At 32.1% G+C, this 26454-nt stretch overlaps 1 protein-coding gene and 1 pseudogene across 1 annotated transcript; one reads left to right on the top strand and one right to left on the bottom strand.

Moving 5' to 3' along the window:
* Positions 1 to 1822: 1822 nt before the first annotated feature.
* Positions 1823 to 14559, bottom strand: LOC146903801 (2-alkenal reductase (NADP(+)-dependent)-like). Its single transcript, XM_085725521.1, has 4 exons — positions 14460 to 14559; positions 12751 to 12860; positions 3501 to 3583; positions 1823 to 3279 (listed from the first exon to the last, which is right to left on the bottom strand). Exons 1-4 carry the CDS (start codon positions 14557 to 14559, stop codon positions 2901 to 2903), a joined length of 672 nt encoding a protein of 223 aa, XP_085581647.1. The 3' UTR covers positions 1823 to 2900.
* On the top strand, positions 14357 to 15820 carry LOC146903800 (uncharacterized; annotated as a pseudogene).
* The last annotated feature ends 10634 nt before the right edge of the window (positions 15821 to 26454 follow it).

The following is a 26454-nucleotide window of genomic DNA, read 5'->3' as shown; positions in this document are numbered from 1 at the left end:
CTGAATTAATTCATTAATATACCAGTTTTTATTTCAAAAAAAATAAAATAAAATAGAAAATAAACGGTTAAAGTTTTATCAAAAATTAAAAGTCTTAAAAAAATGGAAATAAAAAACAATGTTTTAGAACTTAGATCGGCTGGTGTGGTCAAACCTGTATAAACAAAGTTTTATTGTTTTTTTGGGTTGTAATAATTATAGAAGGAAAATAAGAAGAAAAATTGATAGAATTGTATGTCTTTTACAATGAAAAGTTCAATCAATAAAATTCATTCAACTTATAGCATGTCTAAAACATTATTCTAAGTTAAGCACAAAACTTTCTTTTAGAGGAATGATATGTGCACAACCAAATCGTACAACCAACAACTCATTTGCTATTTTTAAATATATTTTACTTGGTTTCGATTTCTGTGCTCCTCACAAACTAATAGGTTGTTGTGTCAAATTTTAGTTGTACAAATAACATAGATCGGTCATGTATTTTCCTATTTAGTTTCACTAAAATTTAAAACAAACATGTTCATAGTTATTCACTAATCGATCAAATAGAAATCGAGTTATACCATGGAATTTTTTACATAGATGGTGACAGCTTCTAGGGTGGGGAAGTGTCATACATTGGTCATGGTAGACTCTATTTGTTAACAGTTAGATTAAATTGACTCTAAAAACGTTATTATGTGTCCTCTGAACTACATACTCTTCCATCATGTTCAACCATATGTTGCTTTCAATAGTATTTGTTGTATGCATTATATATTCACCAACTAATCATGTTAGTTTTGGCTGGAAAAAACAACAAAATGCATCCAACCCATGCCCCCCCCCCCCCCCCCCCCCCCCCCCCCCCCCCCACCCTTGGTAATGACCCTAGCATTTTCATGATCCCAGTTCCATAACCCAGCAAAAAATAGTCAAAATGTTAAAAATACCTCCATTTGAGGGTCTATAGGCTCTCCAGTGTTTTGTCAAAAATTGTTTTTGGTCCCTGCAAAATTTTTTGTTTTTTAAAATAGTCCCTGACCTCATTTTTGTGATGATTTGCATACGTGGCACATGATGACTGAACCCATTTTATAGTTTTTGGTCCCTGCAAAATATTTTCTTTTTTAAAAAGGTCCCTGCAAAATATTTTGTTTTTGAAAATAGTCCCTCCAGAGACTATTTTAAAAAACAAAAAAATTTGCAGGGATCAAAAACAATTTTTTTTACAGGGACTAAAACCAAAACGAGACATATTTGCAGGGACTAAAACCATATTTTAGCCTTAATTTTATTATTAGAAAAAATGTCTTTTATAGATGAGGAGTGATATTTGGACAACCAAAATCAAACAACTTTAATGACAACCTTTTTTCCTCTCTTTTTATTGGACAATAACAATAGAGAGAAAAAAAAAATACAATGAAAGTATGAGAGAGAAAGTTGTCACAAAAAATTGTTTAAAAGTGTTTGTTCAAATATTATTTCTCTTTATAGATATCCATCATATTAAATCTTTTTCTTTGTTTTCTAACTTAAACAAAGGTAACAACATTATTAGGATAATAAGGCATCCTCAACGCATTCTAAAAAAAATACTTTTTTTATAGTATTTAATTGATATTGTGTTTGACCTACCTTCTCTTTAAAAATGTAGAGAAGTAGAAGAAAAAAAAAAAAAGTCGCGTCAAACAGTACCTAAGAACAAGTGAAGTCAAAGAATTAAGTGAAAGATGAAGAAGTGTAACATTGATTAAAAAACTAGGGGAATGTATTTGGTTGAAAATAGCCAAACAACTTTTCGACCATAACCCTTGGAATGTATTTTGTTGGTCTTAGGTGTGTTACAAATTGTAGAGACCTTGACTTATAGTGAGTTTTTTATGACGGATGGCATTTTTATTTTTGTTGCTAGTTTGACTTATAGTGAGTTTTTTATGATGTATTTTGTTGGTCTTACGTGTGTTACAAATTGTAGAGACCTTGACTTATAGTGAGTTTTTTTATGATGGATGGCATTTTTATTTTTTCGATCGTTGCAATTTAATTTGATTTTTATTCTTCTTAGAGACATAAGGAGTGATAGCAACCAAATCTCATAGAAGTTGTTGCCTCAACTGAGTCTTAGGGACTACTTCTACATCCATAATTAGATATTTTTTTCACAGCCTTTTCATGAATTTTGTTACGCTGAGTTAAGGTGTGGCCAATGATTTTGTCATTGTTGCAAAAACTAGGCAATTTTTTATACACCACTTGAAATTTTTTGTCTTAATTCTATCATGCTCAAATTAGATTTTAAAGTCATTGTGAATCTTGCTCTCAAAGGAACCTCTCCAAATATCTTTCTTCAACCACTCCTTAAACACGTCTTGCACATCCTTTGAGATTGGACGACATCAATGTCTCATATTTATCGCGACCTGAATTATTGTGTAAATGTTTTGGTGAAAATGGGACGTGATGGCGATCCCACTAGGTTTATGTTGGATATTGTGCCTCTTGGTTTCCTGTTTAGTTCCTTAGCTCGCTTTTTACTCAGAAGTTCTATGTTAAGGACCTGTTTGTTTATCTTCTATAGTGAAATAATCCAACCTGAGACTCAAATGAGCAAAGCCAAATGCAAAGAAATCAAACCAAATACATATTGAAAAATCAACATTTTCTGTCATAGAATAAACGTAACACGATAAGGCCATGCCGCAGTTCAAATATGTCCAAAGATATTGAAATGTATCATATGTTTTATTTTATAGTTCTAAATTACGGTCTACAACTGCAAAACTGTAGCCGCATCGGATTTGTTCACATTTTGTTCCAATATCAAAGTTTGCAAAATCACAACCATGACCAGAACATTGATTTGGAACTATGATACGTTTTACAACACAAGGTGAACATATGATAAGGTGAAATCATTCATGTACAACACGAATGACTTGCTTACCAACGTTCTTGCCAAGGAAAAGTCCAACAAAAGCAGCTGGAGCACTTTCCAAGCCTTCATTCATGTCTTCAAAATACACAATCTTTCCTTGTTTGTAGAAACTTGAAACCTGTTCCAAGAATTTTGGGTACAAGTTCAAGTAATCGCTTTGCAAAAAATCCTGCATTCTAATGCGCTTATAAATGAGAGAGGATAAATTGTGAATCCCTTTAGGATCAGAAATGCTTTGCTGAGAAATCATCCCACAAACTTCAATTCTGCTATGAATCTTCATGTTAAGGAGGGCCGCATCAAGCATGTCACCGCCCACGTTATCAAAATAAATGTCAATGCCTTCAGGAAAATACCTGTCAATTGAGCCAACGAAAAAAGTTTAGATAAACGAAGGATACAAAACAGCTTATAGATTATATGAATACAGCGCTTATCCAAACAGGTCCCGTTCAGAACTCAGAAGTGCTTCTATAAGGAAGTTTAATTTTCAAACAAACTACCTAAATCATTTAAATTTCCGAGACAAATGGCCAACCATTCAAAATTTTATAACATCCTTGTACATGAAACTCACCTTCTTAGAGCTGCATCCAGGTCTAATTCTTCCTTATAGTTAAAAGCTTCGTCGAATCCAAGTTCATTCTTTAGAAGTTCAACCTAATGTCACAGATTTGGTGAGTCAATTAAAAAGCAAACTAAACTAAATGTCTGGTTTAAGTATTTGTGTCTGCATACATGTGTATCTAAGTATCTATACGTTTCTGCAAACAAATGAATTAAATGCTTATTGAAAAAGTGTTCATCAGATAAGCACTTATCTATAAGTTATTTTATGACAAAGTGAAAAATGTGATTAAACTGTTCTGATATAAGTTGTAAGATGTATTCATAAGCTATCTAAGGAAGTTTATTAAAAATAGTTAAAAATATCATATCGATGATTTCATAAACTTCTTTTGCAAGTTCTCTCATACACACTTATACAAGCCCTTAAGTGTTGGAGTAAGCCCTAATAGCCAATCTATATTGATTGGGTTTGGCTTTGTATCATGATATTGATATAAATATATATATTGTGAAAATATAAATTAAAAGGCATTTCTTTATTGATTTTGTTTTGTTTCAAAATAATGAAGTCCCTAGAATAGTTAGTCCGTTTAATGGAACATTAAGTATAACTTAATTGTGAGACCCCGTTAAACATAAGGAAACTATTCTAAAAGTATCCGTAGTCAAGCTTTATTGAGAAGTGGGATATCATTAAAGCATAGAGACTATTATGTGGGTAGACTGATGATCACATCTCACAGATCATGGATAAAGAGTTATCAAGTCTTCACATAGATATAAATATTAGGAGTAATATTTATATTGGATTGACCCGCCGTGAGAATACTACATAGTAAGTTATGCAATTGTCATAAGATATTCTCACAATGATAATAGTGTATATCGCTCTTGGACCTGAAACCACTATGATCCCTAGATGTGGACTTAAGTGCTTTGTTGCCATTCTAACGTTGTCTGTAAAAGGATAACCATAACGTTGGTTGATGGGTACTTGATGAAGCATGCTGAGGGACATGAGTGTCCTAGATGGGATTTGTCCCTCCTCATAAACAGGAGATATATCTTTAGGCCTCTTGATGAAATATGACTGTAAAACTGCATGGCCATGCCGAACTAAGTCAATATAAGATATTGGACTTATTCGTTATTCAGTATATTTCGGAATCAAGAAATATAAACATTGATCTATACAAGGGTGACAATATCTATGCCTTGGGATCAATAGAGATATCGAGACAAAGGAGTAATTGTACACATAAGTATTATCATGGAAAGGTTTCGTCAGATCACTTGACATTCTTGTCACTTGGGTAGCAATGATGTGTTGCTAGATACCGCTCATTGTTTATAATATTAAATATTAGATTTAATATTATTGCCAACGTGACTAGAACCTATAGGGTCACACACAAAGAACAGTCAAAAGAGAAATATATAAGTATGACTTATATAAGGGGTGCGTTTAGTAAATATCGCTAATTAGTTAGCAAAATTACTAAACTCGTTGTTGGGCTTACTGAAGCCCAATAGTGACTTATGACTTGCAGAGCACACTAGAAGTTCTATAAATAGAACTCTGATGCTGAAGTTTTAGGTTACACGTTTTTGAAGCAACCCCTTTCTTCTCTGCACTTCCAATTCATTGGCTAGCACCGAGTTTTGGAGGAGCACTGTTCGTGTGGACTTACTAGAGGCTTTGCTGCTTTGCTTAGCTCTGATCGTGATTCAGAACAGAAACTATCGAGGTAACAATCGTATCACTGATTCATGTCAAATTTCGTAATGATCCAAGGAAAGAAAATCGAAATTATTCCGCTGCTTCTACTCCCTTCTGTTGTATTCGATTTTCCTTCAGTGGTATCAGAGCCAATTACGAAACCATGAATCGGATTGCTTTGTTACTGCTTTATGTTTTAATATGATTAAACATTTTGAATCGGAATTAAATAACAAAGAGAATTAAAATTGGCATCGTATCATGTTTTCTGTGCATGGCTTTTCGATTTGTTTGATGTTTCAGAAACCGTTTCTGGTGAAGTATCGACATATCGATTATACATATCGACGGGAACATGATTGGAAACAAATCAAATTAGATTATCTTTTAAAATTGTTTTAAGAGATAATAATATTTTCGCAAATATTTGATTTGCTAATATTTTGATATTCTATAAGGAATTAATTTGGAATGCAAATCCGTTAATAAAATAGAATATTAAGTGTTAATATTTTAATATTTAAATTTAAATATTAATTAAAATTGATTGATCAATATCATATATGTGATATATGATTTTAATACAACATCATTATAAGTGATATATTGATGATATCATTCGTTCAATAGGTTTTATATAATTGATTGTGAATTTGTAGTCAACTCGTGAGATTGAGCTTCGAATACCGATTCTGGTGAAGCATCAAAGATCCGGTTGTCCATACTGAACAAACAATTGTTAAAACTATTGATGTTTGATTGTTGTATTAGGATACCTAACTATACAAGCGTTGTATTATTATGGTTGTATCATTCGATCAATTGTTTTCTAAGAGATTGTTGTGAATTTGAACATTTCGTGAGAGTGAGCTTCAATATCCGAATCTGGTGAAGCATCATAGATCCGGTTGTTCATGCTAAACAAACAATCCTTGAAAGTATTTATGTTTAATTAATTTATTTAATTAGAGAAAGGTAGTAAATTTAAAAGATCATGATTTTGAAAGAGTTTCAATATCAGATATGATTTTTGAATTTGGTAATAAATTGATTGCCTAAATAAAGAAGATTTAATTATAATAATTATTGAGTGTCAATATTACTATAATTAAGTAAATAAAAATTCTACCTTTTGGATTGTTTTTCAAAAGTTGTTTGAATGGTAATAAACGATCCTAAATTGATAGTTAATTTAAAAGATCATGATTTGAAATAGTTTCAATGTCATATATGATCTTTTGAAATTATTTAATCGATTTGCATGACTTTAACTTGATTTGTTTATAATTTAAAAGAATCATGATTTGAAAGAGTTTCAATATCATATATGATCTTTTGGATTTGATCATAATATTTGCCGAAACGATTTGGGTGTTCATAAACGTGTCAAGTGTTGATGCGAAATACGCAATCTAGAATATTTTGGAACACAATCTGAGATATTTTGGTATGCAATCTAATATATTTTAGTACTTGATCTGAAATATATTTTGGTACATAATATAATATATTTTGGTACTCAATAAAATATATTTTGGTACATAATATGAGATATTTTTGTACTTAATATAATATATTTTTGTACTCAATATAATATATTTTGGTACTCAATTAAACCCCCAGCTAATCTGCGTAGTGTGATCATATGTCAAATTTTAATTTAATTTATTTAATTATAAGGTATAATTAATAATAATAAAAGTGTGTTTGTTATTATTATCATGTGAATGATTATGGCCTTAGTCCTTTTATTTTATTTCTTTTGGATTTTGAAATACGGCCTGCGTGTCGTGCCTCTCTTTTATATCTCTATTGTACATTCTCTTCTCATCCACTCCCTCGTTTTATGTAAAACGAGTTTTCTTTCATATGTAATGTAAATAGAATACAAAGAAGTAATAGGGCTCATGACGTTAGGATAGTCCTGGAGGTCAAACTTGGAGAAGCAAGGTCGTTTCTAGGATTAGTTTAGATTCTCTCATTGGCTTGAGAGAGTCATAGCGTTAGGATGGCCATAATCATGTCACTTTTATTATTGTATAATCGTTATGCATGTTATGATTGGAGTGCGAATATATATGATATATAAGCCGTGGTGAGGTGAGATCAAACTTAATAAAAATCCTTCAATTCAAAATATTAAGTTTAATGCTTTCCAAAAGTTTAACACCCTTCAAGACTAATATCGAAATGTGTAGGTTTCGCCTCCGCGAGGTGCACTTTCTATACTAGTAAGTTGCGGTGCGGTAATCCAATTTACCCAAGTGTTATTCTTTTGGGTTTAACTTAACTAAGTTAATTTTAATAAGATTAAAATAAATTTAGAAGCAATGTTTGGGAACATCTATATGATAGATTAGAGTAAGGAGTTATTCACTCAAATGATTTGAAAGTTGTATGAGATACAATTGGAAGGAGTTCCTACCTAAATAACTGAGTTTTGAGTACAGCCTCCGTTGACTTAAAGCAAGGTGAAATATGGATTTCAACCCACTAGAAAATCTTCCAATGAGATTTTCCGATTCAAATGTTGAAGGTCATTTGTTTTGAGTAAAATAGTGGGAGCATATTTAATTAAAGACCTAATTAATTATGTTTTTATATCATGATACAATTTTATTTTATTTTCTATATTTAGAATTTCTTCGGCATATATAATTTTATTATACTGTTAAATGTTCTTATGAAGAACAAAATCTTCAGAAAAGAGTTTCTGAATTGGTACAAAATTTAAGAATTGTTCTTAAGAATGAGAAAAACTGTATATTCTCGAGCAGTTATTTCCTAGCAACTTTCTATGTCTATATTTGAAAAACAACGCTTATCAGAAGCATTGGGTCAAATGAGTAGATATAGGATATCTCATAGTGGTAACGACGATGGAGAATGATATGATCATTCAACCTCAATGTTATAAGATGAATAGTTTAAGACTATCAAGTAGATGTACATGGATAAGAATAAAATTCAAATTCTATTTTTTCTACCTTTGAAAGGTTAAACACGGTTGCAAAAGGGGGAAGCAATTATTTCAAAAGTTGAAAAACAAAAATTGCTCGTAGTTTTGAAAGGGTCAAAATATAAGAAAGAAGTAAGACTTCTTATTTACCCATATAGTTATAGAAAGTTAAATTTCTACTTCTTCATCATAAGTATATGATACTTGATGATTAATCTCATATTTGTTGAAATATAGAGAGTTTTAAAGAAGCAGAATGTTAACTATAAGTGAAGTTCACCTACGTCTGGAATGAAACAAATTGTTTCATTGACTATAAGAGCTTATGCTTGGACTTAAACTTAACTTGATATGGAACCAAATAATTGTTATTAAATTCCATATAAAATAGAAGCATTAAATCATAAATCTTATAATAGAAGCATTAAATCATAAATCTTGTATTGACAAGAGAATGATTGTGTAGTTGAATAATAGACAAACGTTGTCCTATTATGCAAATTATGTTTTCTATAGAAGTATGCTAATCAAGTAATGGATTTGAGTTCCATGATCTTGATAAGCTGGTCTATAACTTATGTGAAAAGAGGATCAAATGAGATTTGAACCTTTTGTAGATTATTGGCATCAACGTTTAGTACAAACAATTGTGATTCACATTTCCAAAAATCCATGGATATGGACTATTGGACTCATTTGATTTTATATCATTTGAAGGATGTGAGCCCCACTTTTCAAAATAGATTAGTACACCGGTCACCAACAAAGGTGAAAGGACACATAATTTATTTGAATTGATATACATATGAGATGTATATGGAGAACTAAACATATTTGCTAGATATTGTTTCTATTACTTCATCTAACATTACTAAATCATTTAGTAGATAAGCAAAGTGTATTTGACACGATTCAAGAAAACTTTGAAATTGTTCAAAGATTTTAACAATGAAGTAAAAGGAAAGTATAAAGACTATACGAGTAAGTCGTGATGGTAAATGCTTGATTAATGAGTATAATGATTATTTATATCGCTTCATGTTTGACATAACTCGATCTAAAATAGTTTGATTATAACTCAATGACTCTTGAAATTAACTAAATTACAGTTATTCTTCACCCACAACAAAGTTCCAATTAAGTAATCATAAAGACACCATATTAGATATGGAGGTAAGAGTACCTAGTTTTGACTTTATGATAAATTGAGGTTATATGGTTCATTAGATAAACTAAACTTCGAATTTAATGAATGTATAATTGTGTAACTATCCTTAGGAAACTAAAGGATATTATTTCTACATCTTCTTTTTTGACAAAATTTGTTTGTCGCTAGAACTGGAGTATTCCTTTTCAAGGAGTATGTCTCTACAGGAGCCAGTGGGAGTGATGTAGAACTTGAATTAAGACAAGTAACACAAAATACACATCTCTCTAAAAATGGAACACGAGTTGATTCAACAAAGGGTTGTTATTAAATCATCAGTTTGAGTAGCACAAGATCTAAATGGCTTGAACTTTGAGAAGTGGCTATATGTCATGGGATCTTATAAAGGATCTATGTACACAGACCATATATGGATGTTGGAATGTGAGTTTTCTTTTAGAATATTGACATGGATGGTATTATGAATACCTTTAAGATGTGATTGATTGTATATGGTTTCATGCAACTCATGATGCAAATTATGACGAAACCATTACATCATCGTAATGCTTAAATCTAACGATCCCAATTGCCATTGTTGTATAATACATGTTCTAGAAGATGGATAACGAGGTTGTATTCCTTAATTTGAATAACCTTATATATGCATTTGACATATGTAGGATTTCGTTAATCCAAAGGATGCTAGAAAGGTATATATATTACAAAATTCATGTATGAATTGGAGCAAGCTTCTTGAAGTTGAATTATTTGTTTTATTAGTGAAGTTTTATGAAAAACTTTGATTAATAAAAATCGTGTGCACACAAGGAGAATAGTGGGAGCATTGATATTAGTTTGGTGGAGTATGTGGATGACATACTAGTCACCAAAACAATTTATCTACACATGTGAGACATGGTTAGAAAATTATTTTCAATATGTACCAAAATTGATTGTAGTGTTCGACACTAGAATACTTTCAAGAATATCCATGGATGTCTTAAAGGACTAAGGATTGTTTCTTGAACACATATGAAAGAAACATTGTAAATGAGTTACAATGGTGTTGACTTTCATATCGGTGTACAGTATATCCAGATCGTAATTTGGAATAAATGTTATGCTAGGATATCAACTATGAAATTTGTAAAAGTACAAGCTTCAAATAGTAGTTGTTTCTATTACAGATGTCAAATATATATGATTTGGATTGTTTAGCTCATAAATGAGTGAAAACACGTGTTTCTTGCGTTGCGGATTCCATTGATCTCTTCTGAGGTAAAATTGGTTTAAATCTTGCAAGCAATGAAAACTTGATCTCACCAATGATCCAAATGTATGCTTTGACACTTCAATTTCTTTTCGATAGAAAATCGAAAGTGTAAATTGAAAGAAGTATGACCTACCAACATAGGAAAGAGTTCCTTATCTGCTAGTAGAGTATCTTGCCCATAGTGTGCTTGATGCTAACACTTGACCAATAGATATTGAGTTAATATTTGATTGGCTTTTAGTGCTAGTGGGAGATTGTTGAAGTAAGCCCTAATAGCCAATCTATATTGATTGGGTTTGGCTTTGTATCATGATATTGATATAAATATATATATTGTGAAAATATAAATTAAAAGGCATTTCTTTATTGATTTTGTTTTGTTTCAAAATAATGAAGTCCCTAGAATAGTTAGTCCGTTTAATGGAACATTAAGTATAACTTAATTGTGAGACCCCGTTAAACATAAGGAAACTATTCTAAAAGTATCCGTAGTCAAGCTTTATTGAGAAGTGGGATATCATTAAAGCATAGAGACTATTATGTGGGTAGACTGATGATCACATCTCACAGATCATGGATAAAGAGTTATCAAGTCTTCACATAGATATAAATATTAGGAGTAATATTTATATTGGATTGACCCGCCGTGAGAATACTACATAGTAAGTTATGCAATTGTCATAAGATATTCTCACAATGATAATAGTGTATATCGCTCTTGGACCTGAAACCACTATGATCCCTAGATGTGGACTTAAGTGCTTTGTTGCCATTCTAACGTTGTCTGTAAAAGGATAACCATAACGTTGGTTGATGGGTACTTGATGAAGCATGCTGAGGGACATGAGTGTCCTAGATGGGATTTGTCCCTCCTCATAAACAGGAGATATATCTTTAGGCCTCTTGATGAAATATGACTGTAAAACTGCATGGCCATGCCGAACTAAGTCAATATAAGATATTGGACTTATTCGTTATTCAGTATATTTCGGAATCAAGAAATATAAACATTGATCTATACAAGGGTGACAATATCTATGCCTTGGGATCAATAGAGATATCGAGACAAAGGAGTAATTGTACACATAAGTATTATCATGGAAAGGTTTCGTCAGATCACTTGACATTCTTGTCACTTGGGTAGCAATGATGTGTTGCTAGATACCGCTCATTGTTTATAATATTAAATATTAGATTTAATATTATTGCCAACGTGACTAGAACCTATAGGGTCACACACAAAGAACAGTCAAAAGAGAAATATATAAGTATGACTTATATAAGGGGTGCGTTTAGTAAATAACGCTAATTAGTTAGCAAAATTACTAAACTCGTTGTTGGGCTTACTGAAGCCCAATAGTGACTTATGACTTGCAGAGCACACTAGAAGTTCTATAAATAGAACTCTGATGCTGAAGTTTTAGGTTACACGTTTTTGAAGCAACCCCTTTCTTCTCTGCACTTCCAATTCATTGGCTAGCACCGAGTTTTGGAGGAGCACTGTTCGTGTGGACTTACTAGAGGCTTTGCTGCTTTGCTTAGCTCTGATCGTGATTCAGAACAGAAACTATCGAGGTAACAATCGTATCACTGATTCATGTCAAATTTCGTAATGATCCAAGGAAAGAAAATCGAAATTATTCCGCTGCTTCTACTCCCTTCTGTTGTATTCGATTTTCCTTCATTAAGTTGTAAGATAAGCTAAATAAACTGTGAATAAATTATTCAAAATGTAACTAAGAGCTAAATAAACACTTGTTCATAAGCTATACGAAAGGGTGGCATCAGTTCTGGTTGGAGCGTAACTCTTATCCGGTAGTCCAAGTTGTTCATTGGCAAATTACAAACAAATGGAATAATGGTCTCCTTACTTCTACTATGTAATTCAAGGTCACTGACATCTATAGAGAATAAATAACTGTGCTCGCAAGTTAGCGGATTTTGGGGAAGTTTCTGCAATAGGTTACTTCTACTATGTAAATCAACAATTTTTGCTTGAAAAAAAACTATTTTGGGAGGTTATTTATTGTGAGAAACAACATATGAGCACATTATCAGTGATCTTTATAAACCTATACATTCGCCTAAACAAAAGCATCGACGCAGTTACGTAGTCTTGCTTTTGGTGACTATAAAGAAAAATAGAGAAACATACCTTTTCTTTTGATCCAGCACTTCCAACAACATAGCAACCATGCAACTTAGCAAGCTGACCAACAAGTTGACCCACGGCACCTGATGCTGCTGATACAAAAACATATAACACTTAAAAATTTAAAAAGCAAACTTAAAAGGCAAAGATTGTATGTTGTTTAAGAAAGTTGGAAGTGGAACCAGACATCCCTCTTATATTTATGTCTGTTGTTTTTAAAGGAACTACTGATACTAATTTAATTAACAATTCAACTATTATTTAAAAAAAAAACTATGCCAACACTTAGCTTACCAATAATAAGATAGAATTGGACTCAGATCTGAGTCATATATCCGAGTGGAATTGGACTCAGATCTCTTAAGCAATGTCTAAGGTTCGAGACGCAAATGAAAAAAAAAATGTGGTTACGAGGAGAGCTCCTCCGAAGGTGGTCGGTCTGGTTCCATAGTATAGATTAGTCATCGTCAAAGGCATTGAATAATCTGCAGCTATAACATAGTTAGAACAAAAACCCAATGAAGCATGGAAAAATATCGCTTTGAGTTCACTCTCACAATTTGGTTTCACATCACCCCTAAAGTCTTAGAAGGAGAAATTGTTTTCAAGATTTTTTTTCGGACCTCTTTTCGAAGGTATTGTCATTTTTTGATCTTATGTGTAAGTCATCACATAGTCTCAACTCACAATCAATGTGAGACTTTTGGGTGTGCCCGAGTAGTAGTAGCCCCCCACTCGAAACTAAGGGGCCCAAGGGCCTGTCATCCCTCATGCGTAGCTTAGGCCCTCTTTTTCGTAGACTCATCAATATTTTAACCTCAAATCAATTGCAACACTTATCTTAGGTTTGTTAGCTTTGTATCTTCTGACTATGTCCTCAAGGTTTTTATCTGTAGTTAAAAAGCGCCTCGGTGGATGGAGTAGTGTTTGTGTATTTATGAACTACTTTTAGCCTAAATTCCTAACAATGTGAGACTTTTTGTCTATACGCAATTACTCAACTTGTAGTAAAATTTTCATGTATACATGATCAGTGGCGGAGCCAGACAAAAAAGTTTGGGGTGGCCGCCATTAAAATAAACTAAAATATATAAATCATATTGCGTACAGTACATTTAAGTTGTAATAAACCAAAAATCGATCCGCAAGGTATGGATAATGCATAAAATATGCAATGCAAGGTCCGGGGTTCGAACCTTGGCCACTACAAAAAAAAAAACAAAAAATCGATCATTCAAAATTTAAACTACATAATATATAAAATCGATCATTAGATACATAAATAACATTGTTTCAACAAAAAAAAATTAAAGTAACATTTTACGTTTTTTGATTGATTTGAAATCATCAATAATTGACTCGGAACTAAAAGACCACACGTTGTCAAACAATTTATCCCAACCACTTTCTCTCAAATCTTATTATTGATTTTATTGTTTTTCTTAAGGGAATTTTATGTTGTTTGTGTGTATGAATTTTTTAAATCACATTATTAGTTATTAATTATTGAAAACAAAAAAGAAAGCAAATTGTAAAAGGAGTAAAAAAACCTCAGCATTTAACACAAAAAACGACAAAGAAAAGAAGGAACATTAGTTATTTGCGGCATGTGCCTTTCATGTGCTGTATTTTATGGATTTAATAACATCATCGTTTTAAGAAAACGGGTTGTAGATCTGACCCGCAAACAACAACTCTAAAACAGCATGAACAGAATAGTCCGACGCCTACAATTTCACACTTTTCATGATTTTCCGCGGCAATCCTTACAACGTTCATCAGATTCCGATTCCGATTCCAACCAAACTCCATTACGTCAAGGGATTCCAGGGTAAAAAAAATATTTTTTTTTAAGATGGGGTGGCGGTGGCTCCCCCTTACCACCCCCTGGCTCCGCCACTGTACATGATCTCTCACATATTTTGCATCATGCGAGAAATTTTTGAACAATGGAAAGAAGCTAATGAGGAAGCCAAAGAGAAGATGTTTGCAGACTTCATGAATAAGAATGTGAATCTATGATAATCACTGGAATAGTGGCACCACCATCAGCCATATTGGCTAAAATTAGAACAGGACAAACAAACTTGCTACAGTTTTGGCTCTCATTGCTGTAAAAAAAATTTAGGTTAATGTTTATAGTAAACACTACAACATCAAAGGGTGCAACAAGGTCACTTGTTGATCATGTGGTGGAGCCCTCAAGTGTGGATAAACATTCATCCATTCTGCACCTGAAACTAAAACTGCATCAGATGGACATCAACACACGCCCAAGGGCAATTATTGTGCCTTGTGTAAAAAAAGTAACGAAATGCATGAACCTATTCTAATAAGATGTATACTATTTTATTGTTCATGTCGTATATATAACTACTTGATTATAAGGAAAAGTAACGAAATTTAGACTTCTTAACAATTAAGTTAAGTGTTTTGTCAAAAAAACAAATTAAGTTAAGTGCGATTAATGTACTCAAATAGTTAATAAGCTTGAGTGAAGGACGAATTTTTCAGGAAAACATGAGTTCGCCAAACTTTACTTTTCTCTCGAACTTCGGATTAACATGACTTCCTTCCACTGCGACTAATAGTTTTGTTGTTAAAATGAAAAGTCACAACCTTAAGCTACTAATTTTATGTAGGTTTCAGCTCGTATTGGCTCGATTTTTTTGTTGTGGTCCGAAAACCAAATTGAACCAATTGTTTCTTGTACAAAGTGGACCAAACATATCCTGGAGTTTCTATTTGACCTATCATAGGTTTCAAATCACTCACATATTGTAATCTTGTTTGAGCATAAAGGTATCAAGTAGCTAAAAGAATGGAAAAGCTTCAGAAAAATTACAATTAATCCACCAATCGCATTCAATCAAACCTACAAATAAGCTAGAATCATCATATCTGAATCCATGGTGCACCGAGGCCTAGAACTTGACATTAGGAGGCATGACAGGCAACCTTGGTGACTTTTTTTTATCTTAATCTTAAACTAGGGTTCCATAACTGAATACAAACTTATTTAACTTTGTCTTCTTGTTATTTAGCAAGATCAAACAGACCAAGCAGTTGTTAAGACGACAACATTCATCTTCGTTGATGATGGACGATGGGTGTTTGAGTTACGACCCAAGAAAGTGTGTAGTCTACAATCTTTGAAAATGTTGGATCAAAGATGAGTGAATTCCAATGTTTGCAAACACAACTGAATTTCACCAGCAACTTCACTAGAATCCATGAGAGGATTTAGTCTATGACATCAGCAGGCAGAGTAGGAGGAGACGGCATTATCATAAGAAGATATTAGGAATAATGCATTTTGATTCTAGATCAAAACTATTTGTTTTAGTTTTAAATATTCTTTTTGTGTTGTTTTTATCTTTAGATTTTACATCAAAATAACTTCATGGATTTCTCTTCCTCAACACTAGCCGAAAACAATAAGGTTCTCTTCATAATAGGTGCATATGGCACTAAAAAGATAAAATTCCCATCTACCTAGTCTAGGTACTCAATTCTTCTATGAATTCATCAACTTTAACAAAATTCAAGTTTATAAGGGTTTTGACTTGTCACCAACAAGGTATCAGAATATGAACATGGTTCAATTCCACATCACATATTAAGCATCACCAATAATCCTTATTATGATTTTAATGTGATTGATTTTTTAAAACATGTACTTGAAGCTCTAGATTTCATAATTGAAAATGAGCATCTACCCATTATTGTAGGAGGGTAAAATTTTCACCGACAAATATTAGTTTATGAGCCAATAATAGCATTTTATACAAAAAATTATTGTTGTTTCATTTGACTTGACGTTTATTTGCCTATTTTGTTTCAATCTTTATACAAAAGAGTTGATGAAATGGTTGAGGCAGGGCTTGAGTATGAGATCAGAGAAATTTTTGTGCCTGGACCAAACTACACCCTTGGATTATAAGGACAATTGAGGTTCCTGAGCTTATTATCATTTTGAGATAGAAAAGAAAAAAGGTGTTGACGTGGTTCAAAAGGAAAATACACGTAAGGAATGCATTAGAAAAGCAAAAAAAAAAAAAAAAAAACACTTGCAAATTTGATGAAAATCAACTCTTGAATAACCATAAGATGATTGATAAGCTAGGATGGAATATGAACAAATTTAATTCTACAAAAAGTATTTGAGGCTATTTTAATTGGAGGAGATTATCAACATTAGCATCAAGAGATTATGGTTAAGTCAAAGCATTGAAATAGCCTCAAAGGTTTTCGTAGAATTAATTTTGTACATCTTATATCCAAGCTTACCAATCATCTTGTGGATCTTCAAGTGTTGATTTTCAACCAATTTGCAAGTGTTGTCTTTGGTTTTCGAATACATTAATTTACTATATTTTCCTTTTGAACCTTGTCAACGTCTTTTTCCTTTTCTATTTCAAAATAATAATCAAGCTCATGAACCCCAATTGCCCTTTCGATCCCATTTATGCAGTTTGCTCCAAATACAAAAATTTCACTTCTCATCCACAATCCCTGCCAACCCCATTTCATCAACTCTTTTATACAAGTATTGTAACAAAATAGTCAAATAAATGTCCATTCAAATGAAACAACAATAGTAATTTGAATAAAATGCAATGATTGGGTCATCAACTAATATTTCCATGTTGTAATTTTACCCTCCTATAGTTAGGTGTTCATTTTGAACTATGAAATATAGAGTTTCAAGCATGTGTTTGCAAAAATCAATCACAGTGAATTCATAATTAGGATAATTGATGATGCCTAACATGTGATGTGGAATTGAACAACGTTGAGATTCTCGTACCTGTTGGTGACAACTCAAGATCCTTGTTGATGATTTCATAAAAGAATTGAGTATCTAAGTAGATGGAAAGTTTTTTTCCAGTGCCAGTTGCATCCATTATGAACGAGAACCTTCTTTTTGGCTAATGTTGGCGAAGTGAACGTCGTGAAGTATTTTTGATGTAAAATTTGAAAAGAAAAAAAAAATCATAAATTAATTAAACTAAAATAAATAATTTTGAGCTATAATAAAAACGCTTTATACCTTGTAATCTTCTTAGTAAAGGATATACTTTATGCGAAGAAGAGGGTTGATTGAAACTTTGTTGCAGAGTGAGAGCTTCGTTTTTGAACAATATGTTAATCACCTGAATGTTGTGGTTGAGATAAAATGACCTCAATTGTTCTATATATAATGTTCTTGAGAAAACATGCAATAAATATTTGTTTGACTCAATCGTATAAAATAAATGTAAATAAAGAGTATTACGTTTTTTCCGGTAAAAAGAAAAAAAGTATTCTATTTTTTTAAGAGGGTAGTTAGGAAAAAAAATTCATAAATAATCGATTAATAACTATTTTTTCTCGATTTTTGCGTGTCATTCTTGCGCAATGGCCATGCGCAAGATAGCCTATTATTTACCTAATTTACATGTAATTACAACCTTATCTTTTTTTTTTTAATGAGTTACTGGTACAATTACAACCTTATCTATAATTATGTATGTGGTACCCTAAAGCTTAAATATGAATATAAAATAAAATTCAGTAGGTTTAAAAGAGTTTTGGATCGGTTCAAAATTATATTATTATCTTTTTTTAAAGATAGGCTGAGGGTTTTTTTTTTGTGAAGGAGGCTAAGGGTGCTATTCTTCCTTAGTAACGAGTCAAAATAAATCAAAATTTGATGAATTTAGTTAGATGTATATGTGTTGTGGTTCGTCTCAGTTTTGAGACAAAAACTATTTTATCTAAAGATTAAAATACTTGTAGTTCAGTTTGGTTTAGATCTCTCTCTTAAAAAATTAATTTTCTCCAATTTAATGCAGTTTAAATTGGATGAATTCAGTTATCCAAATTGAAATTTTGAATTTTAAAATTATTTTAATACTTATATAATAAAACTACATACTAGTATATTTTATGCAAAATTAAAATACATCAATTCAAGAATATTGTAACACGTAAGTATACTAATCGTAAACACTTAAATGACACTATGACATATTCAATAGCATTCAAGCACAAGGTAAGTCCGTCAAAAAAATACAAAGTAATTGAGTAACCCCAACATTGAATTTTAATCCAAATACAAAGTTATTTGAATGACTATTAGCCTGATATTCTTTAATCCTTTCATGTCGACCATTTCAAAGACTTATCTACATATATTTTTGCTCTTGGTGGAAATTGTTTATTTTCATATTTTGGAAAATAAAGATCAGCTTTCACATTTAAAAACAAAATCCCAAGTAATAGTTTCAAGGGAATAAGAAATGAAGCCTCATAACCTTAAGCTACTAATTTTATGTAGGTTTTAGTTCGTCTTGGCTCGGTTTTTTAGTTCTGGTCCGAAAACCAAATTGAATCGATCGTTTCTTGTTCAAAGTGGACCAAAGACATCCTGGAGTTTCTATTTGACTTATCATAGGTTTCAAATCATTCACATATTGTAATCTTGTTTGAGCATAAAGTTAAGTAACGCATCAAGTAGCGATAAATTTTATATTCAATAATTTTTTTTGAAGAATAATTTTATATTCAATAATTAATTGAAAATTCCAATTAAAATTTGATTAAGTAAGCATAAATCAAGAAGTTTGCACTGTGATTTTCAGAAAAACTAAAAACTATGAACCCTAACTTTTAATTTCTATCAACATATGCGGTTTAGCAATGAGTTTATCTGCAAAAGGGTAAACGGTCGAGAAAGGAAGTGGAATGCAAAACTAAAGAGATCCATTCTTATCGTTGTGGACAAAACATGATGACACAATTGTTGTTGCTACTTTTCTTTCCAAGTTGTTGCTACTTGAAATCATGTACAAGTTCTTGCCATGGCTTTCATGTGGATACTAGTTTTAGTGTCATGTCATCTAAAACTGTGTCGCATCAACGTCAATTGAAATTTTGGATTAAATTTGAAAAATTAGAAAAATTGAGGGACCAAAATTGCGGATTTAAAAATAGGAGGACCAAAATCCAAAAATTGAACAAAGAGGAACCAAAATTTCAATTAAGCCTATAAACAATCATTCTAGATCTTATCAATCTCCATTCAAATAAACCAAGCAAACAATTCCAAATAATCTCAAATCAGATTTATATTACAATGAATTAAAAGTGTAAAACAAATTAGATATAATAAACTTCAATAACTAAATATTGAAACTAAAGTTCAACCAACTCTAAATCCCAAACTAGAAATTAAAAATAAATTTTTTTACTTGCCTTGTATGTGTCACTAGAATTATCATATTTGAATCCAAGGTGCACCGAGGCCTAAAACTTGACATTGGGAGGCATGATAGTCAACCTTGCAGACTTTTTGGATCTTACTCTTAAACTAGGGTTCCATAATTGAATACAATCTTATTTAACTTTGTCTTCTTGTGATTTAGCACATATCCACAATGTATCGTTGTAACACTCATACTAAATTGTCGAGAATATTTAGCATGCATAATAAACTTGATGGACACATTAAAATTACAGTAGAATTTGTTCGAATGAATACAAGCATCACTACAAGTTTGTTCATCTGATAAATTATCATCTGTGAAATAAATATATCTAATGCATATTTGAATAAATAAGGAATTATCTAAGGCTGGTACGAAACATGTATATGCCGGTAACTCATTCAGCTTCATGTTTGCCTCCTCTTGCCACGATCAACTTGTTTATCTGAAATAAAATAAAATAAATAAAGGGATTGGGGGTGAGGCAGGATGTCTCAGTGAATTCCACCTATCCTAGATCGCAAGCAATCTCGGGGAACCTATGATTGTCGTTTGTCCGTACATAAACCTATTCAGGATTTACTATTCTGTTCTGCATATCTTAGCGATCGGGGGAAATCTAGGATCGCAAACTGTGTACTATCATAAGTCTTGTCATATTCATGTCGTGTTTTCATATTATGTTAGAAGGTTAGCGTTGAACAAACAATATTATCTGAGTTCATTTTACAGCATGCAGCCATGCACTGGGTGAAGTAACCCCAGCCACATACCACTGCTGACCGGTGAAAATTCCTATCATATCAGGCTAACACTAGACTCCTCTTGTCGTCGTGCGAGCCATCCGTACAGAAAGTGTCACATCCCACTAACGTGAATCTTCGTGTCCCACTGGCGTGGACAACAAAATACACAACTTACTTGTTTATTAATGTTGTATGGATTTTCTATCTGAGAAAATCCCACCAACCTTACTTGGGCCTGCTATGAGATACAACATGTCTGATTTATTAATGTATATACTTATTATTAAACTGGTAATAAAGACGTACTCCCTCCGTCTTTTTTTATAAGCAAAAAAATACTAATTCACACTTATTAAGAAAACCAATACTTAGTGATTTGAGGTATAATTTTTTGTGTTATCCTTGGAATAAGTTTCATGGAAAGATGTAAAAATAATTCTCATTGGTTAAAAATTATGGAAAAAATAAAAAGAGAAACAAATTGAATGCAACATGCATTTAATTTTATATTGGAAAAGATGATTTGTTTGAAAAAACACAATAATAATATATAAGTTGGTGTTTTTTGCTTATATTTTGATACAAAGAAAATGAGATTTTTTTGCTTATATTTTAGGACGGAGGGAGTAATTAATTTCCCGTGTCAGTGGCCTACCGCTTTTTAATAATTAATAGTACATAATATGCACACTCTCTGATGCCACGCAATGATAAAAGCATATGTCCATACTTGCTTTACACTTGAATATAAACAACGGGAAATACTTCAGTGCCATAGCAATGGTGCCATTGGTGCCATAGAACCAATCCTAAACAACACAAGAGTAGTTCCAAAACCCCATACACAAACAAATCATGCTTCAGTTCTCTTGCCCAATCTTCAGTTCCTAATTCCTTCTCCAACCCTTTCTTCTATACCACATGCAACACCAACTCAGCTTGAGGTTTTTTCCATAATTTCAAATTAATGGAATTGAAGGAGTGGGTTCGTCTAGGAGGAAAAGAGGGAAGGAGTCAAGCATATTTTAGGTCCATAATGCCATCTAATCCATGATTCTAAGTTTACATGTACGTTGGTTTGAGTTTTGAAGTGAAATTGATGGAGATTGGAAGAAGAGGGAGAGGAGGTCGTGAGAGAGGAAGAGAGAATTGAGAGGAAGGTGTTTGGTCGTGAGAGAAATGGAGGAAGAAAAAAATGAGAGAAAAGTGGGTTTTTACCCCTTTTATAATCTTACACAGAAATTATGAATTTACCCTTCCCTTAAGAGTTTGATCGGACAACATTAATTGACACTGATAGTGACAAAGTTTTTTTTTTGAAAGAACTGATAGTGACAAAGTTCTAAGTGGGATATTACAATCGTTTTGAATTTTGTTCTCTTTTCAGCTCGCTCCATTTTACAAATTTCAGTCTTCAAACTGTATTTCTTTTTCTCATTTCTTCATTTCACTCTTTTTTTTATTTATAGACCTTTCTAGTTACTGAAAATTCCTTTGCATATTGATGACAAATTCGGTAAGTGTACTAAATCGCAAAATTAATAAAGCAATAAGTAAGATCATCTTCAAAAGGATTGTTTTTCTTGCTCGGTCATTTTTAACTTTACTTGATTAAAATCAATAGGGAGGGGGTTCAATCATTGAGTATGCAATTGAAAATAAAAATAGAATTTGATGCATAATGGTGAAGGTAAGTAGGATTTCTTGAATCCCATTTATGTTTTAGTTGGGTTTATCTAGGTTCATAATCTCACTGGCAATTTAAGCTCTATGTTCACGATGTTTAACCAAGTAGACCTATTTCAGTAAATTTGGGGGGGGGGGGGGGGGGGGGTCAATTGTTAGGTATTCAATTGAAAATAAAAATAGAATTTAATGCATAATGGTGAAGGCAATTAAGATTTACTAAATGCCCCTTATATTTTAATTGGGTTTATTTAGTTCCTAATCTCGCTGACAATTTAAGCTCTATGTTCACGACGCTTAAGCAAGTAGACCTATTTCAGTTATGATTCAAGGTCCCATTTTTCTAATATAGAAACCCTGTGTCTAGGTGAATTTGATTCCATCGGCTCGTTGCAAAAACTATAACTAGTAACACCGGTAGTGACCATCCTACATCTAAGGAGATTATCCCTAGGAGGAACATTAATCTAAAAAAGTTAATCACATTCGACGGGGGCCCTTGATTCCCACACCTTTGCCAATGCCTCCACCACCTCAAACGGAAAAACCCCCTCCACACTCTTAGTAAGAACAAACCCTTCGGTCCTTAGTTCCACCGTCAAACATCCATCTTTTGGCAGAGGCCCAATTTGGGGCAATGCAAGGTGGAGCTCTTTCCGAAGGTTCAATTCCCAGACAAAGAACGGTCTCATATGTGTGTGTGTGTGTGCGCGCGCGCGCGTGTGTGTGTTGAGTGTCCATCACATTGTGTGTTGTGCAAGAGTGGTGAAGAACATAACCTAGTTTGGAGATCATTAGTTGTCGGGATGCTTATGGATTATGAAGTGACATCCAACCATTTAGAGATGGCAGTTGGACCCAGACCCTATAGGCACCCGCAAAAAATACCCGCTACGGGTAGGGTAAAACCCTGCTTTAATGGGTATGGGCTTGGGTATGGGTAATTACCCGCAACTTTGAATGGGTATGGGCACTGTACTACCAATCCCCGCAACCCGCATATATCTATTTATATAATATGATAAATAATTTATTTATTTTTTGTGTACAATTAATTTATTTATTTAACTATTTAAGCCTAAACTTAAACCTAAAACAACTTAATACAGTAACTCTACCCCTCCTATTGCGTTGAATCTCTGCCGCTGCCGGCCTTTCATTGCTTTTTGGCTAAATACTATGATTCGTACTATTTTATGAGTTGATTTGAAAAATTTTTGGATCATAATTTTATTTCAATTTTGATGTTTTTTATTGTCTTTTCATAGTTAAAATGCGGGTAATGGGTGCGGGTATGAGCACTTAGGTGCCCATAGGGTATGGGGAAAGGCACTAAAGTTGTTACCCACGAGGGTACGGGCTCGGGTACGGGCATATTTTTACAAACGCGGGTATGGAGATGGGTATTATAGTACCCTGCCCATTAGGTACCCATTGTCATCCCTACAACCATTGAATCACATGTCTTAAATGTGGAGAACTGAGAAATTGAGGATTCTAAACTTTACCTCAATATATCAAATGTTTAAGGTAGTTACCAACTTAGCTATAGTTACAAGACAATAGTGTTAGATTTTAGCACTTGGTGTTCTCAAATTTGATTCTTATTGTGTCGTAAAGAATGTTTGGCTGCCAAATTTTGCAGTAGCGACTAGTCATTGGTTTTAATCTTTGAATTCAATAAATAATTTTTTGAAAGAAACATGTTTCATGAGTTTTTAACAAAATATTTTTAAAAATTTGGCACTATTGAGTTATATTTTTTTTACCCGTAATTGAATGAGTTTTATCATGTTAAAAATTACACAAGTTTTTTTTGCCGCGATTAAACTTAAGTTTTTTAATTAATAACAATGTATTTTTTTTTTTAACAATGTTGAATATTGATCCTTCTATACTTGAGATTTTCGGCATTGATCCTTCTATACTTGAGATTTTCGGCATGAGTGGTTGTTAAGGAGTGGAAGGGGGTAGACGTTGAACAACACCTCCTCCTCGAAGGTGGTATATCTGCAAACATTTCGACGATCAAGAAAGAAAGTGTTGTGAACATGTGGTTTTAGTTTAGAAAAGTACGTACATGTGTAGAGGCATGAAATAGCCTTTATAGTAGAAATATTAGGTTTCTGGAGAGTTATAAAAAAATTGTCATATGATTCGAATTGAATAGTCATGATACATTTTGCGGAGATAACAATTGTTTATTAGTCTAAGTTCATTTGTAATCCCTAACAATAGCTAATTGGAACAAAACAAGTCACCAACTTTCTCTAACATTCATTCTCATAGGCATGTAGTTTTTGAAAAAGTTTTGGTGTGTCTATAGTCACACAGAGCCATATGGTGCATAGCTCCAGTTAGGTCACGACAAAGTCTCGACCTTGACCACCGATGACCATAGTTGGTTGTCGCCACCTCATCAACACTCTTTTATTCTTCAATTTTTAATTTATTATTAGTAAAATAAATATCCAAGATTGCCTAAAAAATAATCATTTTCTAATTCATTATTAAGAAGCATTGACCACTATTACTATTAATTTTTTTAAAAAATATATGACCACCATTATTGAAAGGTGACCCATATTAAAAATATTTAGTTTTTTTTTTCCTTCTTTAAATTTTAAACATACTATTAGTATTTAAATTTACAGTTTTTTTTCAGTTTTTAATTAATATTCTTTAAAGAAATAATTTATATTAATTTTAGAAATAAAATATATGTATTTTATTCTATACTAGTGGAAAAACAGGAGTGTCCGTCTTTCTGCTTTTTTTATTGCGCTAACGCATGTAGTTTATCAATGATAATTTATAGAAATTTGCGTGTAAATTACAAACGATATTCTTTATAAAGTTTTTATATAGATTAAAATTATAAGCGTAGATATTTGTGACTTTCAAATGTAACAAACTCAACAAACCATATTTATATTTTTCAATGACAACAATAATATAATAAATATAATAAAAATTCTTATCTTTTTAATAACACCAACAATATAACATTATTATAGAAAAAGTTGTTTAAGGGTATAATTGGAATAACAAAAAAATTCAGCCCAATATCTCCCAAAAATACTCTATTCTCTTTATGTATAGTATATATAAAGATTTAATTAATGAATTTGTATTTTATTTTTAGTTGATCCATTGTATTCTTCTCCCCACTAAACTATTTGACAAAATAAATCTATTACTAGAAATATTTGCTGAAATCATGATTAACACGTCCTTTTTTCTTGAGAATCGGAGGGTTAACACCAAAAGTACTATTATTTAACTCTCTAAATGTAAGTCATTGACCAAAAAAAAATTTAGGACACTAAAATGGAATTTCATTAATAATAATCTTCCCAACATAAGGTGTATTAGAGAATATTACAAAAAATACACGAAATAAGAGTAGTATATGAGGGAGCAAACACATGAAAAACAAAGCAACTAAGAGATTACATTAAAGCATTAACGAGGATTAAGCCTTCAAAAATGATTAAAAAAAAACCTCCAAAAATGATAATTGAAATAAAAAGTAATGAATTTTGATTTCAACTATAAAAAACAACGAAGCTTGATCTTCTCACACAAAGTATTCAAGTTTTCCTCTTTGCTGAAAAATCTGGCAATTGTGTTCTTTCTAAATAATCTAGACCGTACAGAACCAAACAATGTTCAACGAAATCCACTCTCTTTTCGAATAGCCACATATAAAAGTAAATTGCAAAAGATATTCATTAGTAAAACCTTGACAAACTGCTGTTAAACCTATCCAATTAGCTATCAAGGACCATAGTATAACAAAAAAATCACATCTTGCAGATAAATGATATCTATCTTACAAGGTGCCACACCCACTTGAGCAAAGACAATCGTTCAAAGAAATAATTTCTTTTTTCAATAGATTATCCTTTGTAGGCAAGCGATTAAGCAGCAAATAAAAAACAGACAAAGAAACTTTAATAGGAACAACTTTGAACCAAATATTGTGATTGTCGTCACTAATAACATCATAACCCATTACAGTC

Source organism: Medicago sativa, chromosome 7, assembly GCF_051527215.1.
Source record: "Medicago sativa cultivar Bolivia chromosome 7, Bolivia_mono, whole genome shotgun sequence".
Taxonomy (NCBI): domain Eukaryota; kingdom Viridiplantae; phylum Streptophyta; class Magnoliopsida; order Fabales; family Fabaceae; genus Medicago; species Medicago sativa.
Note: the sequence above shows the minus strand (reverse complement) of the source record. Positions and strands in the feature narration are given on the sequence as shown.

Bases quoted from the DNA above. Each gene is read 5' to 3' on its own strand.
- LOC146903801 (XM_085725521.1), bottom strand. From the start codon at position 14,559: ATGGAGTTTGGTTGGAATCGGAATCGGAATCTGATGAACGTTGTAAGG. The intron at 12,861-14,459 runs GTTCATGCTGTT...TAAATTTTTAAG, and splicing joins TGTAGGCGTCGGACTATTCT to TGTTATATGTTTTTGTATCA. The intron at 3,584-12,750 runs GTATGTTTCTCT...CTGTGACATTAG, and splicing joins GTGCTGGATCAAAAGAAAAG to GTTGAACTTCTAAAGAATGA.